Source organism: Alnus glutinosa, chromosome 14 (genome assembly GCF_958979055.1).
Source record: "Alnus glutinosa chromosome 14, dhAlnGlut1.1, whole genome shotgun sequence".
In the NCBI taxonomy this organism is placed as follows: Eukaryota; Viridiplantae; Streptophyta; class Magnoliopsida; order Fagales; family Betulaceae; genus Alnus; species Alnus glutinosa.
The window spans coordinates 11,709,885-11,726,146 of record NC_084899.1 but is presented as its reverse complement, the minus strand read 5'-3'; the positions used below and the strand labels follow the sequence as shown (position 1 = coordinate 11,726,146).

Here is a 16,262-nt window from a genome sequence, read left to right as displayed (position 1 = left end):
CTATGAGAGATTACTCTGGTTTTATCTCTGATCAGGGTCTCATGGATTTTCCTCTCACTGGGGGCTTTTTTACTTGGTCGCTCACTCTGGATCCTCTTGTTAGGCCTATGATTGATCGTTTTCTTGTCTTCCCAGATTGGGAAGCTCGTTTTTGTGACGTCCCACTTCGCATGGGTATGGGAATGGGGATATTACTTATATGTATATTCGCACCCTTCTTGACATAACGCGTTTTAAAGCCGTGATGGTCATGAACCTATTAGAATTTCGCAGTTAAGCATGCTTTTGCGAGAGTAGTACCAAGATGGGTGACCTCCTGGGAAGTCTGGTTAGGGGGGCCAAAAGTGGACAATATTGTGTCATTAGGGGTGGGTCTTACACATGGTATCAGAGCCATTGCCCAGCTTGAGATGGGGGGAGTGTGCACAAGTTTATGAGTGTCACTAGCGGGCACTCGTTGAGATGCCAAGAATGGGGAGATCTCATGAGAGTCGCCAGCGGAGATGCTTAGTCCCAAGAGGGGGTAATTGTGACGTCCCACATCGCTTGGGTATGGGAATGGAGATGCGTTTATATGTATATTCGCACTCTTCTTAATACAACGCGTTTTAAAGCTGTGATGGTCATGAACTTATCAGAACTCCGCAGTTAAGCGTGCTTTTGTGAGAGTAGTATCAGGATTGGTGACCTCCTGGGAAGTCTGGTTTGAGGGAGCCAAAAGCGGACAGTATTGTATCATTGAGGGTGGGTCGTTACAGTTTTCTTGTGGTTTCTCAGAAGAGGCTTCCCCGCCTCTATTCTGACCACGTTCCGTTTCTTCTTGATTGTGGTGACATTTCTAAGGGGAGCAGGCCCTTCAAATTTGAAAACATGTGGCTTATGGCAGATGGTTTTGTGGGGTTGGTGAAACATTGGTGGGATTCTTATTCGTTTCAAGGTACGCCCAGTTATGTCTTAGCTTGCAAACTTAAGGCCTTGAAACAGGATTTGAAGAAATGGAATGAAGAAGTTTTTGGTAATGTGGAGAGAAATAAGAGGAAGCTTTTTGAAGAACTTCAGGCTTTTGATACTATTGAAGGTAGTAGGGCTTTAGTTGAGGAGGAACTACTAAAGAAGACAGAGATTGTTAGTGAGATAGAGAGGTGTTCTCTTTTGGAGGAGGTGAGTTAGAGGCAGAAATTGAGGGTGATGCGGTTAAAGGAAGGGGATAAGTATACTAAATTCTTCCATTTCATAGCCAACTCTAATAGAAGGTACAACTCTTTGGACTCCTTATTGATTGGAGATACTCCTTCTCATTAGATAGATATAGGCGAGCACGTGGTAAAGTTCTATCAAAAGCTCTTTTCTGAGCCGTGTAGGTGGAGGCTTATGGTGGATGGTATTTCCTTTGATTCTATTATGGAGTTTGAAGCCAGCTGGTTGGAGAGAGCTTTCAAGGAGGAAGAGGTTAGGAGGGTAGTGTTAACTATGAATGGTGATAAGGCGCCTGGTCCTGATGGTTTTTGTATGGCGTTCTTCTAAGCGTGCTAAGATATCTTGAGCTTGGACATTATGAAGGTTTTTTATGACTTAGAGGTCTGTTTGAGAAGAGCCTGAATGTTTCGTTCATTTCGCTTATTCCAAAGATTCTTGGTGCCAATTCCCTCAAAGATTTTCGGCCTATTAGTCTTGTGGGTGGAATTTACAAGATTATTGCTAAAGTTCTAGCAAACAGATTGAAGTCGGTTTTGGAGAAGGTCATTTCCAAATCACAGAGTGCTTTCATCAAAGGGAGGCAGATCCTCGATCCGATCCTTATTGCAAATGAATGCCTTGATAGTAGATTAAGATCAGGGGAGCCAGGTGTCATTTGTAAAATGGTTTTGGAGAAGACATACGATCATGTAAATTGGGACTTTCTTTTGTATATGCTGAAGAGGTGTAGCTTTGGGGGAAAATGGTGTTCGTGGATAGCTCATTGCATTTCTTCTATGTTGTTTTCGGTGTTAGTCAATGGCTCTTCTAATGGTTTTTTCAGTAGCTCCCAAGGTCTGAGACAAGGGGATCCTCTGTCAGTCTTATTATTTGTGTTTGTGATGGAGGCTTTGAGCCGTATGATTTCTGTTGTGGTTAGTGGGGGTTTGTTGGAAGGTTTTAAAGTTGGTAATGCTACTTATTCGCATCTTTTGTTTGCTAATGATACTCTGATTTTCTGTAATGCTCATTCTTCTCAGTTGCGTTATTTGCGGAGTCTCTTCCTTTTATTTGAAGCTGCTTAGGGCTCGAAGGTTAATTTGGCCAAGTCAAATTTAACTCCAGTGGAGAATGTAGATCAAGTGGGAAGGTTAGTCAGCATTGTAGGGTGTGGGATTGCTTCCTTGCCGGTGAAGTATCTTGGTCTTCCTTTGGGGGCTTCCTATAAGTCCACTCATATTTGGGGCGATGTAATCGAGAAGATAGAGCATCGACTGGCTAGTTGGAAAAGGTTATACCTCGCTAAGGGTGGTAGAGCCACCCTTATTAAGAGTACCCTCGCCAATTTACCTACTTATTATTTGTCTTTGTTCCCTATCTTAGGGAGTGTTGCTACCCGCGTTGAGAAGTTACAACAGGATTTTCTATTGGGTGGGATGGGTGAAGAGTTCAAATATCACTTGGTGAGTTGGTTGAAGGTTTATACCCCAATTTCTGAAGGAAAATGGTTATGGCGGTTTGGAATTGAGAGAGATACTTAGTGGAGAGTTGTGATGGACTCCAAGTTTGGCAATTTGTGGGGTGGGTGGTGCTCCCGTGAGCCTATAGGTGCCTTTGGAGTGGGGTTGTGGAAGAACATCAGGAAAGGGTAGGAGACTTTCTTTGGTTTCGCTAGATTTGAGGTGGGGAATGGAGTTAGGACAGAATTTTGGCACAATCTATGGTGCAGGGATATGGTTATGAAGGAAGTTTTTCCTGATCTCATTGGTATTACTTGAGTGAAGGATGCCTCCATTGCGGATAATATGGAGGTTTTGGGCGATTCTACTCAGTGGAACTTGAACTTTGTTAGAGAGGCGCATGATTGGGAAGTGGGTATCTTTGCTTCGTTCTTCCAGATGCTGCACTCGGCCATAGTGAGTAGAGATCGTGCAGATAGGCTCTGGTGGGTCTCTTCCAAGAAAGGTTTGTTCAAGGTTAAGTCATTTTTCAGCTTCTTGGCTGGCTCTGAAGGTAGACGGTTCCCTTGGAAGAGTGTGTGGCGGACTCAGGCTCTTTCAATGGTGGCTTTTTTTGCGTGGTTAGCAGCCCTAGGTAAGATCCTTACGATGGACAATCTCAGGAAAATGCATATTATCATTGTGGACAGATGTTGCTTGTGCAAGAGAGATGGGGAATCTGTGGACCACCTGCTTCTTCACTGTGATGTGGCTTCCGCTCTGTGGAATCACATTTTTACTAGGTTTGGTATGTCTTGGGTTATACTTAAAAGAGTTATTGACTTATTTGTTGGTGGAAGTTTGGAATGCCAAGTAGTGTTGTGATTTGGAAGATGGTGTCGATCTGCATTTTTTGGTGTGTATGGAAGGAAAAAAAACATTAGGCGTTTTGAGGATTTGGAGAGTTCCAGGATATTTTATCTTTGTTTTTTCATACGCTGTATCTTTAGACGGTGGCCTTTTTTTCATCACTATCGATTAACTTTACTGATTTCCTTGTTCGTTTTTCTATTCCTAGTTAGGTGTTTCCTTTTGTATACTTCCAGTATACTTAGGGCGCCTTACGCTTTCAGTAAGACTAAATTTACTTATAAAAAAAAAATGTAATGTAGCAATGTTTTACTTTGAATAGTTAGAGCCTTCTCACTGATTTGAATTTCCAGTTTCATATCGTTGGAAAGATAAATATATCTTAGGAGATTTCAAGTGAGGCCTTGAAATGATATGTTTGGATATTACTTAAGCTTATAGGTTTATGCCAATTATATTTATTTACTAATTATTCTTGGAACATGTTAATATAGTTTTTTAATAACTCATTCACAATTTCTCGTTTTACATGCGAGTCTACCACCGCATCATCCATACTCCTGATTGAACTATTAGAGCATGTGCCTTTTTTAGGACTATTTGTGTAGGTTTTGTGGGCTTGTCTTTGTAATGCATCTTGTCCTTGTTCTCATTGCGAAAGTGACCCATCATGCATTGACTTATCATCTATTCCCACACAGCACACCCCCGGGCTCTACTATGAAAGGAACATGTAACAGGTAATTTCACTGTTATTGGATTAATGATGAATTTATGATGAATTTAGGAAGAAATGGATGAAGAAATTCAAAGTAATTGACTGATAAAATGGAAAATACAAATAGTTGGCAATTTCGAGGTTACCATCCCTCCATGAGCATTTCGATGTGCTCACCCTCCATTCAATGCCCATTAAACTATTAACGCCATAGGCCCATTAACCTAATATACCTATGACAGAACCACCATTATTCACCTTATCATGCAACACCATCGACTTTGATGTTTATTGTTGCAGATACAAATATCGAAGGGGGTTCCAATTGATGCTTTGACATAACATGTTGGAAAATCATTTTAACCCAAAGGCCTAAGTATGTATTTGGGGCCTAATTATGTTATGTCAACCACTCATTCTTATGACTTCTATTACATATTGGATTTAACCATTCACACCTATAAGTGTGTGCATCACTAAGCGTGGTGGCTGTCATGCAGATCTGGTGGCGGCGGCCAATCCCCGGTGCTCGCCACATAGATCTGGCGGCCACCATGGGCCACCACGTAGTTCAGGCAACCACCACGGTGGCTACCACAGTTTCGGTGGCCTCTAGAGTTGGTTTTTTTTTTTTTTTTTTTTTTTTTTTTTTAAAAAAAAAAAAAAATTATAAATAATATTGCTAGCCTCCACAGTTGAAAAAAATGAGTTTTATTTTCAAAACATTTTTATATGAAGGTTTGAGAGTTTTCTAAAAAGTGTCTTGTATTTTATTTTTGGAAAAGTTTTTTGTGCTTTGTGTTTTGTGGTTTGTGGTTTGTTTTGAAAAGTATGTTAGTGGTGGGAGTCTATCTAAAAATCTGTTTCGTAACTATCATCTTAAAAGGTTCTTTCAGTGTTTGAAAAGTGAAAACACTTCTGAAGAATTTTGTTAAACAAGCACAATTGTTATCTGTGGTATATTGCTTTTAGTAATTCTGAAGTTTCTCTGTTGTGTTATGTATAAATGTCTGATTTTATATGCGTACATCAGATAAAGGAAGTATGTCTTTCTTGTACATCACGTTTGTACAGGATTTGTTATAAACAGCATCATTCTGTCAGTTTTACAGGAACAAGTCTTGCTTGTGGTACTAGCTTGGAGCAACCTTGTGTTTCTAGCTCTCCTCTTCCAGGTTTATTGATATTGTTTCAATATAACATTCATGTTCAAACTATCTAGGTGATACTTACATTTTAAATATTTAGCAGTTTCCACCAGAAAGTCGAAACTTGGAGTGGTGGTAACTTTTGCAAGTTGTGCTGCATTCCTACTGTTGTCACTTGGGGCCATTCTTGCATACGGATACCATTATTATGTCCACAAACTCAAACATGATGTCTTTGTTGATGTTGCAGGTAATTTTACATTTGGCCTTTTGATCTTTTAGTGGTCTTATAACTGTTGTTAATAATGACACCATCGAACTATGTCAAATTACTCGTTTTATTTTTTACAGCCTATCATCTCCCTCTCATTACAGAGGCAGAGAAGAAGTGATTCCCAAATAAGCTTAATAAATCACTGATGCATGCACTAGCTTTCTAAAATAAATATTTTCGTTGCATTTTCCTACAAACCATATTGAAATACTTGTAACTCTATGAAGTGAGTTAATATTTGTTTTTAACCATTGATCCATGAAACGTTTTCATGCTATTGACCATTGTATTATGACAAAGTAACTTTATACGGCTTTAACCCTTAACTCATGAGACCAACCTTTAGACGTAAGAGGGGAGAACCTTTGGATCATAGGATGGGCCAACTTTATTGAGCTCCTCACCCATTTCTTTTCAATATGGCCGACCACCCCCTTCTTCTCCCCCCATTCTTTCATTTTTTCACTTCTTCTCTCAACTTCTCTCAAGATCCCTCCAAACCCCTTCATACACTAACTTCTATAAGAACCAAAAAACACCTATTACCAAAACTTCTGGGTGCCTAATTTTATTTTATTTTTTTATTTTTTTTATTTTTTTTATTATTTTGTTTTTTTTTCATTTTAGGTGAAGATGATCGTAAAATTTCCTATGGCCAACTGAAAAGATTGTCTTTGCGTGAACTCCAACTTGCAACTGACAATTTCAGTGAAAGCAACATAATTGGACAAGGAGGCTTTGGAAAAGTTTATAGAGGTGTCCTCTCAGACAACACAAAGGTTGCTGTGAAACGCCTTACAGATTATTACAGTCCTGGTGGAGAGGCTGCATTCCAAAGAGAAGTTCAACTTATAAGTGTTGCAGTTCACAGGAACCTATTGCGGTTGATAGGGTTTTGTACAACCTCGTCTGAGAGGATCCTTGTTTATCCATTCATGCAAAATCTTAGTGTTGCATACCGCTTAAGAGGTAAGTCCTTTAAGAATCACTTTGCTTTTAGTCCATCATATCTGATTTTCTATAATTCTTTGCAATTATAATAGAAGTAGTTTCTTAGCATTGTTCAAACTTTCGGTTTACGCATCAGAAGTGGAACAAAATCCTAAAGTTTTTGAAATCTTTGTCAAAATTACAGTTATAAGTTAGACTAACTAGCATAGAAGTATGTTCTTATCAAGGTTCAAACTTTGGGTTTATGTATCAGAAGTGGAAAAGCTCCTAAAGTTTTAAAAACAAGTTGAAATTATCGTTATAAGACTTGAAACAGACATCAGGCCAGATTAAGGGGTTGGGTTGCTTTGGCCGTTGCTGAGTCAAACGGTACAAATAGAAAAAATATTAATATCTAATATATTTTTTAAAACTTTTTTGGTGTATATTTTGGGAAGATTAGATAAATGAAGGTCAATTGAAAATTTTACATAATTGTTTGGATGGACCTGCTTGAAGTTGCACAAGTTCATAAAAACTTGCCTAGTTCAGACCAGTTTCACTGGGCTTTTACTAAGCAGAAATATATTGAAATTTTACTTAGGTGTGACCAGCACTAGGTAATGGCCTTCTCTTTCCACATGCAAATCCTATAAATTAAATTGTGTACATTGGATTTGGTTCCTTTAGAATGCATGCGTACCTTTAAATATTGAAAACATTCCAGAAATTGGTTGAAAAAACTGTCAGATGGTCTTGTGGCCTGGTTGAATGGGTAAATGTCCTTGCAGTTTAAGCCCAAAACAGCTTGCAATTCATGGAGGACACAAATTTATAGCAGACCCTTTGTCAAAAAGTACCATAGACACACACATGTCCCTTGTGTGCTGATAAAACCATTGGAATAGTGGCTGATAAGCCTAAAATCAGGTATGGAATTTTTTGGTAAGTTGATGTAGGCCCCGAGCAACAACCATGCTTGGGCTGCTATTTGGAATAGTGGTTTAGTAGGTGAGAGAGCATGTTTAGCCGAGCATCTCAGGGCTGACTGAACTCACACCACCAGAAAGTTATCAAAAAAAAAAAAAAAAATTAAAACTTATCAAAAACAACAATGTAAGAAAAAAGGGAAAGTGTATAAGGATCACTCCTATTGGGCTTCTAGGAAGGATGCAATGGACTTATTGAAAATTCACAAATAAATTCGAAATAATATTCATCTTGATACGTTTATAATTGATTATTGATGTGAAGAGTTTTTATTCTAGAATTTGCTTTAGTACTTGTTACATTTACAGGAAGTCATAATATATATAAGAGTTCATCGCTCTTGACGATTATGAAGAACACCTTCATCAAACTATTCTGGCCTCCTTCAAGGATTTTTGCCAACTATTCCTGTATGAGATTGTAGACCTTTTATTTTTTTGGTTTAGGTTTGCATTTTTGGCCATCCCTCTTCTGAAGCTTTCTTGTTAAGGTTTTATAATATCTTGCTGTTTGGTTCACAAGCCATTTTAAAGAATTCAGCATTAAATTTTGTGGATAGATTGAGATTTTGGACATCTAGGTCTCATTTCAGCTCTCACTTGGGCCAGACTAGATGTGGGGAAGAAATTTAAAAACATTTTTATGCACATCTCTCTTTTTACTGGTGGGTGTGCACATGCTGCTCTCCCATATTACCTTTGGGTTTATATAAAGTAGTCCTAAATGTAGTCCATCATTATCAGTTATCCGTGTCTTTGTTTGTTTGTTTGTTTTTTTTTTTTTTTTGTCTATTTTCCAGGTTTTGTGTTGTTTCTTTGTTTGCTAAATTTTGTTTCAAAAAGCAGTTGGGATATCTTTTTTTGTCTCTTCATTGATTCCCACTTTATTATTTTGCAACTGTCTCAATCTAACATTTGCATTTAACCATTTGGGGTTAATTCTGAGTATAAAAGATGTTTTTTTGTTCAATTGGTAAATCTTTTTTGTAAAAGTGCTAGTTGGTTAAATTTTTTGGCATTATAACAAATAGTTGAGATTTGGGGGGATCGAACTCTACTTCTACCTAGGCTGGGTGATATAAGGCATATATGTTAATAGTGGGTTTAACAGGTGTAACTGAATAATAGTTGGACCAATTGTAATAGGCTTTTTGTTAGAGTGGTTAAAGGGATCCAATAGCTGTTTAGAGTCTATAAAAGGGAAGCCCAGCTTGTAAGGAAGGTATGGAAAAGGATAATTGTAAAGTCATTTTTATGTAATAGGAGACACAGGCATCTCAAATAGCCCATTTACATTCAATACAATTCGTTCATCTTTTGCTGAATTGGATGGGGAGTTTTGCAAGGGTAGTTCTTCCCCTTTGAATCCTACTCTCCTAATTGCATGGGTGAATCAGGGCACTCTGATTGAGTGATACAGTGTGCAAAGCATATTTATCCTATTGTGGAGATCTCTTATGTGGGTCATAAGTTGCAATTGTTGGCTCTTTTGACATTTCTTGAAGAGGAACGCTGGAAAGATGTGTTGTGTGCCCTTTTTCGTAGTGGTACGAAAGGAAAAAAGGGAAATTAAGAATTTGGAGTGCTCAATAAATTACGATGCAAGAGGTGTGCTTTTTAGCCGTGGCAAAACGAAGACAAGGAGCCACACAGTAGCTTTACGAAGCCAAGGCTTCTTTCTTGGAATGTGAGAGGGTTGAACGAGAGGAGTTATGTGGACTGGGTTGAACGAGAGTAGCTTCACGGTCTGTCGCACCATATTGTGCATAGTTTATGGGGATGCAGTTATGTGGACTGGGTTTGTTTGGATTCCAGTGGGGCCTCTGGGGGCATTTTGATCATGTGGGATAAAAGGGTTCTGGAGAAGATAGATGAGTGCATGGGAGTTTACTCCCTGGCTGTGTCCTTCAGGAACATTGTGGATAGATCCGTTTGTGCTTTTGTAGATGTGTATGGTCTGAACTCTGATAGTCATAGAAGACTTCTTTGGGACGAGTTGGCTGGCATCCTCCACTGGTGGAACATGTCGTGGTGCATAGGAGGGGATTTTAATGTCACTTGTTTTCCTTTTGAAAGATTGGGAGATGTTCCTCTTTCTTTTGCTATGATGGAATTCTCTGATTTCATTTCTGATCAGGGCCTTATGGATTTGCCTCTTGTTTGAGGTTCATTCACTTGGTTGTTATCTCATGATCCTCCCAAGTGGTCTAGGATTGAATGTTTTTTGGTCTCCCCAGATTGGGAAACTTGGTTCCCTTCCCAGAAAAGGCTTTCCCACCTATGTTTGGATTACTTTCCAATCGTTCTTGATTGTGGTGATGTTGTGAGGGTGAGCAAGCGTTTCAAATTTGAGAACATGTGGCTAAAGGTGGAAGGTTTTGTGGGCTTGGTGAAGCAGTGGTGGGATTCTTATTTGTTCCAAGGTTCGCCAAGTTTTGTCTTTGCTCGCAAGCTCAAAGCGTTAAAATTGGATTTGAAAAAAAGGAATGAGGAGGTGTTTGGCAATGTTGAAAGGAACAAGAGGATTTTAGTGGAAGATCTTCAGGCTTTTAATGCTTTGGAAGAAGGAAGGGCCTTGGGTGGGGAAGAGTTTTGAAGAAGGCATAGGTTTTTAGAGCGTTAGGGAGATGTGCTCTTATGGAGGAGGTGAGCTAGAGGCAAAAATCTAGGGTTTTGTGGTTAAAGGAAGGCGATAAATGCACAAAATTATTTCATTCTATAGCCAATTCTAATAGAAGATATAATTCCATTGATTCTTTATTGATTGATGGTCGGACTTCTTCCAATCAGGCAAAGAATAGTGTGCACATTGTCAAGTTCTATCAAAAGCTCTTTACTGAACAGTGTAGGTGGAGGCCTATGGTGGATGATCTTTCCTTTTATTCTATTATGGAGTCTGAGGCTTGTTGGTTGGAGAGAGTCTTTGAAGAGGAGGAGGTTAGAAAGGTAGTCTCAGTTATGAATGGCGATAAGTAATTTGGTCCAGATGGCTTCTCTATGGCCTTTTTCCAATAGTGCTAGGATGTGTTAAGGGAGGACCTCATGAAGGTTTTTAGTGAGTTTCATGCTGGAGGTTTGTTTGAGGAGAGTCTCAATGCATCGTTTATTGCGCTTATTCCAAAGATTCTAGGTGCTATAGATCTTAAAGATTTTTCGTCCGATCAGTCTTGTGGGAGGTATCTACAAAATCGTTGCTAAGGTTTTCGCAAACAGATTAAAGACGGTTATGGAGAAGGTCATCTCCAAGTCGCAAAGTGCTTTCATCAAGGGGAGACAAATTCTAGATCCGATTCTTATTGCCAATGAATGCCTTGTGTTACGGACCTATGTGCGACGTAGGAAGCGTGGGCAGGAAGCTAGGGTTCAAGGAGAGGATGTAAGTGGCGGCTGTAGTAGTGGATGAGAATGGAAAGTCGGTGTTTTCCAGCAAGGGTTTCGGTAGTCATCTTACAAGGAAAGTATCTCCTAGGAATAAGGAACATGATTTCCACTAGAATAGGATATTGCTATAATAAGGGAATTCCTTATAGACAAGAATTCCTAGAAATAAGGGATTTGATGTAATTCCATAATTATATTCTGCTTGTAATCTCTATTTAAAGAGATCCTGATTCATAATAAAGCATGATCAATTTACCCTAAAAATTCTCAACTCTCGTGGTTGAATTAGGAGGCAGAGGTACCTCGAATACCTCGTATCAATCCTTCACCCTACACCATAGGTAAATCTAGGAGGTTCTATCCTGCTGGTTTGCCCACCCACAGACCAATAACTCGATCCCAGACCCAGTCACGCAACAACTTGGTATCAGAGCCAAGTCCTGAAGTAATGGAGCAACGAGTGGAACGCATGGAGAAGGAAATAGAGAAACTAACGGAGGGTCAGAAACGCATAGAAGAGATGCTGAGCGCCCATATCTCCAAGAATCCGAACCCTCGGGAGGAAGAACAGAGTAACGCAGCAAGTTCATCAAAGGGCCGAACTGGAGGATTCAATCGAACTGAATCAGGTAATTCCTTTCCTAAGGTGGCCAAGTTAAATTTTCCAAAATTTGACGGCTCAGAAGACCCAACAAGTTGGGTGTGCCGGGCGGAGCAGTTCTTTGAATTTCAGGGGACTGCCGAGGAGGACAAGGTGGGATTGGCAGCCTATCACCTGGAAGGAGAGGCCCAACTGTGGTATAAATTGTTTAAGGAGAGTGAGGAGCAAGTGTCGTGGGAAACGCTGAGGAGTGGACTGCATGTGCGGTATGGGCCGACCCAATTTGACGATTTTTTTGGTGATCTCACCAAGCTGCGTCAAACGGGGACGGTGCGGGAATATCAGGGGGAGTACGAACGCTTGCTGAGCAGGGCTGGGCGTCTTTCGTAAACACAGCAGGTGAGTGGCTTCATTAGTGGGCTGAAAGAGAGTATAAGGCCGGAGGTTCAGGCTTCTCGGCCCTCCACCCTCACGGCTGCAGTGGGGTTGGCACGGTTGTATGAGGCAAGGTTGACAGCGCAACGACGGCCGACTTACCCCTATGAATCCCGAAGAACCATGGGCCAGGCGAGTGCACCACCATTACCATCCGCAAGCCTTATGCGGAACCGATCCCCGGTGATCAAAAAGTTGAACCCGGCTGAATTGAAGGAACGAAGGGAAAATGGCCTCTGTTTTAATTGTGACGACAAGTTCTCTCCGGGGCACAGATGTAAGAAGCTGTTCCTGATTGAAGGAATTTATGAGGAAGACAATGATCCTCCAGATGAGGAAGGGGCGCGAGGAACTTGGGAGGACGACGAACTAGAAATTCCGGAAATATCTCTCCATGCAATATCTGGGGTACAAAACCCACAGACTATGCGCATCGCGGGAACCATCCGGAAGGCCCGGGTAATTCTGCTGGCAGACACGGGAAGCACACACAATTTTTTGAACACTGAATTGGCCGAGCGGCTGGGCTTGGACCCCGACAAACAGACGGCCTTCGAGGTTTTGGTGGCTAACGGGGAAAGACTTCCCAGCAAGGGGAAGTGTTCTGCGGTGCCAGTATGGTTGGGAGGTACCTTATTCAAGCTGGAATTTTTTCTTGTTGATCTACAGGGGTACGATTCAGTTTTAGGGGCACAATGGTTGAAGATGTTAGGACCCATTCTGTGGGATTTTTCCTCACTCTGCATGAGATTTCGGTGGCAAGGGAAGCAAGTCATGCTGGTTGGATTGGAGGCACCGTGGAACAAAATGCTGGAAGGTCCAAAAATGCAGAAGGAATTGAAGCGCAACGGAGAGGGAGTTCTCCTTCAGCTATTTGCAGTACAGTTGGGGATTGAGCAGTGCTGCCCAGAAGTAGACAGCCCGGACCTTCAGCGCCTCCTGGAAGAATTCCAGGAAATTTTTGGTGAGCCCCAAGGGTTGCCCCCGGTGCGACCTCAAGACCACAAGATTCCCCTGATTCAAGGCTCTTCTCCAGTGAACGTGAGGCCCTACAGGTACCCCTACTATCAAAAGAATGAAATAGAAAAGATAGTGCTGGGATTACTTAATAATGGAGTCATCCGAGCCAGCAATAGCCCATACTCCTCACCAGTTTTATTGGTCAAGAAGCATGACGGATCGTGGAGGTTATGTGTGGATTATCGCGCCCTCAATCGGATCACTATCAAGGATAAGTATCCGATTCCGGTCATTGATGAACTGTTGGATGAATTGCATGGCGCGCAATACTTTTCTAAACTGGACCTCCGCTCCGGGTACCATCAGATTCGGATGCAAGAGCAGGACATAGAAAAAACAGCCTTCCGGACGCATCACGGGCACTTCGAGTTTTTGGTAATGCCCTTTGGCCTCACTAATGCTCCATCCTCCTTTCAGTTCTTGATGAACGACGTATTTCGAGACTATCTACGTAAGTTCGTTCTCGTTTTTTTTGATGACATACTGATTTACAGTAAGTCTTGGGAGGACCATATATATCACTTGACTTGTGTCTTTGGCATTTTGAGAACTCATCACCTGTTCGTGAGAATGGACAAGTGCAGTTTTGGCCAACAGCGGGTGAACTACCTAGGCCATTTTATTGAGCAAAATGGAGTAGCTGTGGACCCTTCCAAAATCCAAGCTATGCTGGATTGGCCGAGACCTTCCAACATCAAGGCACTTCGGGGCTTCCTAGGGCTTACTGGCTACTATAGGAAGTTTATTCAGCATTATGGAACGATTGCCCGACCCCTCACTCAACTCTTAAAGAAAGACGCTTTCGGGTGGAATGAGGAAGCCAGCAGCTCATTTGATCACCTTAAGGAAGCCATGACAAAAGCACCAGTATTGGCCCTACCTGATTTTTCCAGGACCTTCGTCATCGAGTGCGATGCCTCGGGCAGTGGAATAGGGGCTGTGTTGATGCAGGACCGTCGCCCCATTGCGTTTTTCAGTCAGGCCCTTCATGGTCGTAACCTCTCTCTTTCCACCTATGAGAAGGAAATGCTCGCCCTCGTCACTGCCATTCAGCGATGGCGCCCCTACCTCTTGGGCCAACGATTTGTGGTTCGGACCGACCACCATAGCCTCAAATACTTGTGGAATCAAACTATCACCACCGAGGCTCAACAAAAGTGGCTAGCCAAGCTCATGGGCTATGATTTCACGATTGAATACAAGCAGGGGCACGATAATCGTGTTGCGGATGCTCTCTCTCGACAGGAGGAAGGAACTCTCATGGCCCTTTCTATACCTCTCCCTCACTGGATTGCTCCTATCCAACAGGAAGTTCAGCATGATTCAGACCTCCAGACTTTGGCAAAACGCATTCAGCAGGATGGAGAGGTGGGACCGTGGCGTCTGCAGAGAGGGCTGATTTACTTCAAAAACCGAATCTATCTCAAGGCTGAATCACCCACAGCAGCTGCCATAATCGCAGAATTCCACAACAGTACGCATGAAGGCTACCACAAAGGTTTACAGCGCATTCGGGCTGTTTTTTACTGGCCTCACATGCAACGGCAGCTTCGCAACTTTATAAAAAATTGTGACGTTTGTCAGCGCCACAAAGCTGAGGCTACAAAGCCCGCCGGTCTACTGCAACCCCTGCCCATTCCCGAACAGATTTGGACGGCTATCTCTATGGACTTCATTGACGGCCTTCCTAAATCCTACGGGCGAACTACTATTTTTGTGGTTGTTGATCGCTTATCCAAGTATGGCCACTTTACTCCTCTCAAGCACCCCTACACGGCACTGCAGGTGGCCCAAACCTTCTTTGAGGTTATTTTTCGTTTGCATGGTATCCCATCTTCCATTGTTTGTGATCGAGACCCCGTGTTTACTGGGCTCTTTTGGCGGGAGCTTTTCCGCTTGCATGGGACGAAGTTTAACTTTAGTTCCGCTTATCATCCGCAAACGGATGGACAGACGGAGGTTGTGAATCGCACTATTGAGATGTATTTGCGATGCTTTACTAGCTCTTCTCCCCGTCTATGGGCTAAGTGGTTGCCTTGGGTTGAGTATTGCTATAATACGAGCTTCCACTCTGCTACTAAGCGGACCCCCTTTGAGATTGTCTATGGGCGGCCCCCCCCACCTCTCTTACCATTCGTTCCCGGGACTACTCGTTCAGCTGCTGTGGAGGAGGCATTACTCAGCCGAGATCAGGTCCTGCGGGAGGTCCGCCAGCAGCTGCTCGAAGCTCAAAATCGCATGAAACAGGTGTATGATCAGTCTCATGTTGAGCGCATTTTTTCGGAAGGCGAATGGGTGTATTTACGGCTCCAGGGTTATAGACAGCAATCTGTCCACAAGCGGAGCAATCTGAAACTTTCCCCTAAGTTCTACGGTCCTTATCGAATTGTCAAACGGATTGGTCCTGTTGCATACCAGCTGGCTTTACCTCCTAAGGCTAAGATTCATGATGTCTTCCATGTTTCGGTTTTGAAGAAATGGGTCGGAAACGGGGTGCTAGTGCAAGACCATCTTCCCACTCTCCACGAGGACAGCCAGCTCCTTCCTCAAACTGTCATCGACCGACGTACTCACCATGGCGTCCCGGAAGTACTGTTACATTGGCAAGGTCTTTCCCCTGCCGAAGCTACCTGGGAACCACTCTTCGACTTTGAGCTTCGTTACCCTTCCTTTGCCCTTGTGGACAAGGGCAATTTGAAGAGCGGGGGAGTGTTACGGACCTATGTGCGACGTAGGAAGCGTGGGAAGGAAGCTAGGGTTCAAGGAGAGGATGTAAGTGGCGGCTGTAGTAGTGGATGAGAATGGAAAGTCGGTGTTTTCCAGCAAGGGTTTCGGTAGTCATCTTACAAGGAAAGTATCTCCTAGGAATAAGGAACATGATTTCCACTAGAATAGGATATTGCTATAATAAGGGAATTCCTTATAGACAAGAATTCCTAGAAATAAGGGATTTGATGTAATTCCATAATTATATTCTGCTTGTAATCTCTATTTAAAGAGATCCTGATTCATAATAAAGCATGATCAATTTACCCTAAAAATTCTCAACTCTCGTGGTTGAATTAGGAGGCAGAGGTACCTCGAATACCTCGTATCAATCCTTCACCCTACACCATAGGTAAATCTAGGAGGTTCTATCCTACTGGTTTGCCCACCCACAGACCAATAACTCGATCCCAGACCCAGTCACGCAACACCTTGATAGTAGGCTTAGATCGGGGGAGCCAGGTGTCATTTGTAAAATGGACTTGGAAAAAGCTTATTGATCATGTAAATTGGGA

General features: G+C 42.2%; 1 protein-coding gene across 6 annotated transcripts in view; it reads left to right on the top strand.

Moving 5' to 3' along the window:
• LOC133857362 (probable LRR receptor-like serine/threonine-protein kinase At5g63710) overlaps positions 1–16,262 on the top strand; it is a 53,914-nt gene that overhangs the window by 33,782 nt on the left and 3,870 nt on the right. For 5 of the 6 annotated variants that reach the window (XM_062292607.1, XM_062292608.1, XM_062292604.1 and 2 more), the window contains 4 exons: positions 4,187–4,225; positions 5,308–5,378; positions 5,455–5,601; positions 6,253–6,594. In XM_062292607.1, coding sequence (XP_062148591.1) covers positions 4,187–4,225; positions 5,308–5,378; positions 5,455–5,601; positions 6,253–6,594 — 599 coding nt within the window. The remainder of the gene's footprint in view (positions 1–4,186; positions 4,226–5,307; positions 5,379–5,454; positions 5,602–6,252; positions 6,595–16,262) is intronic. The other variant, XM_062292605.1, reaches the window with a different exon arrangement.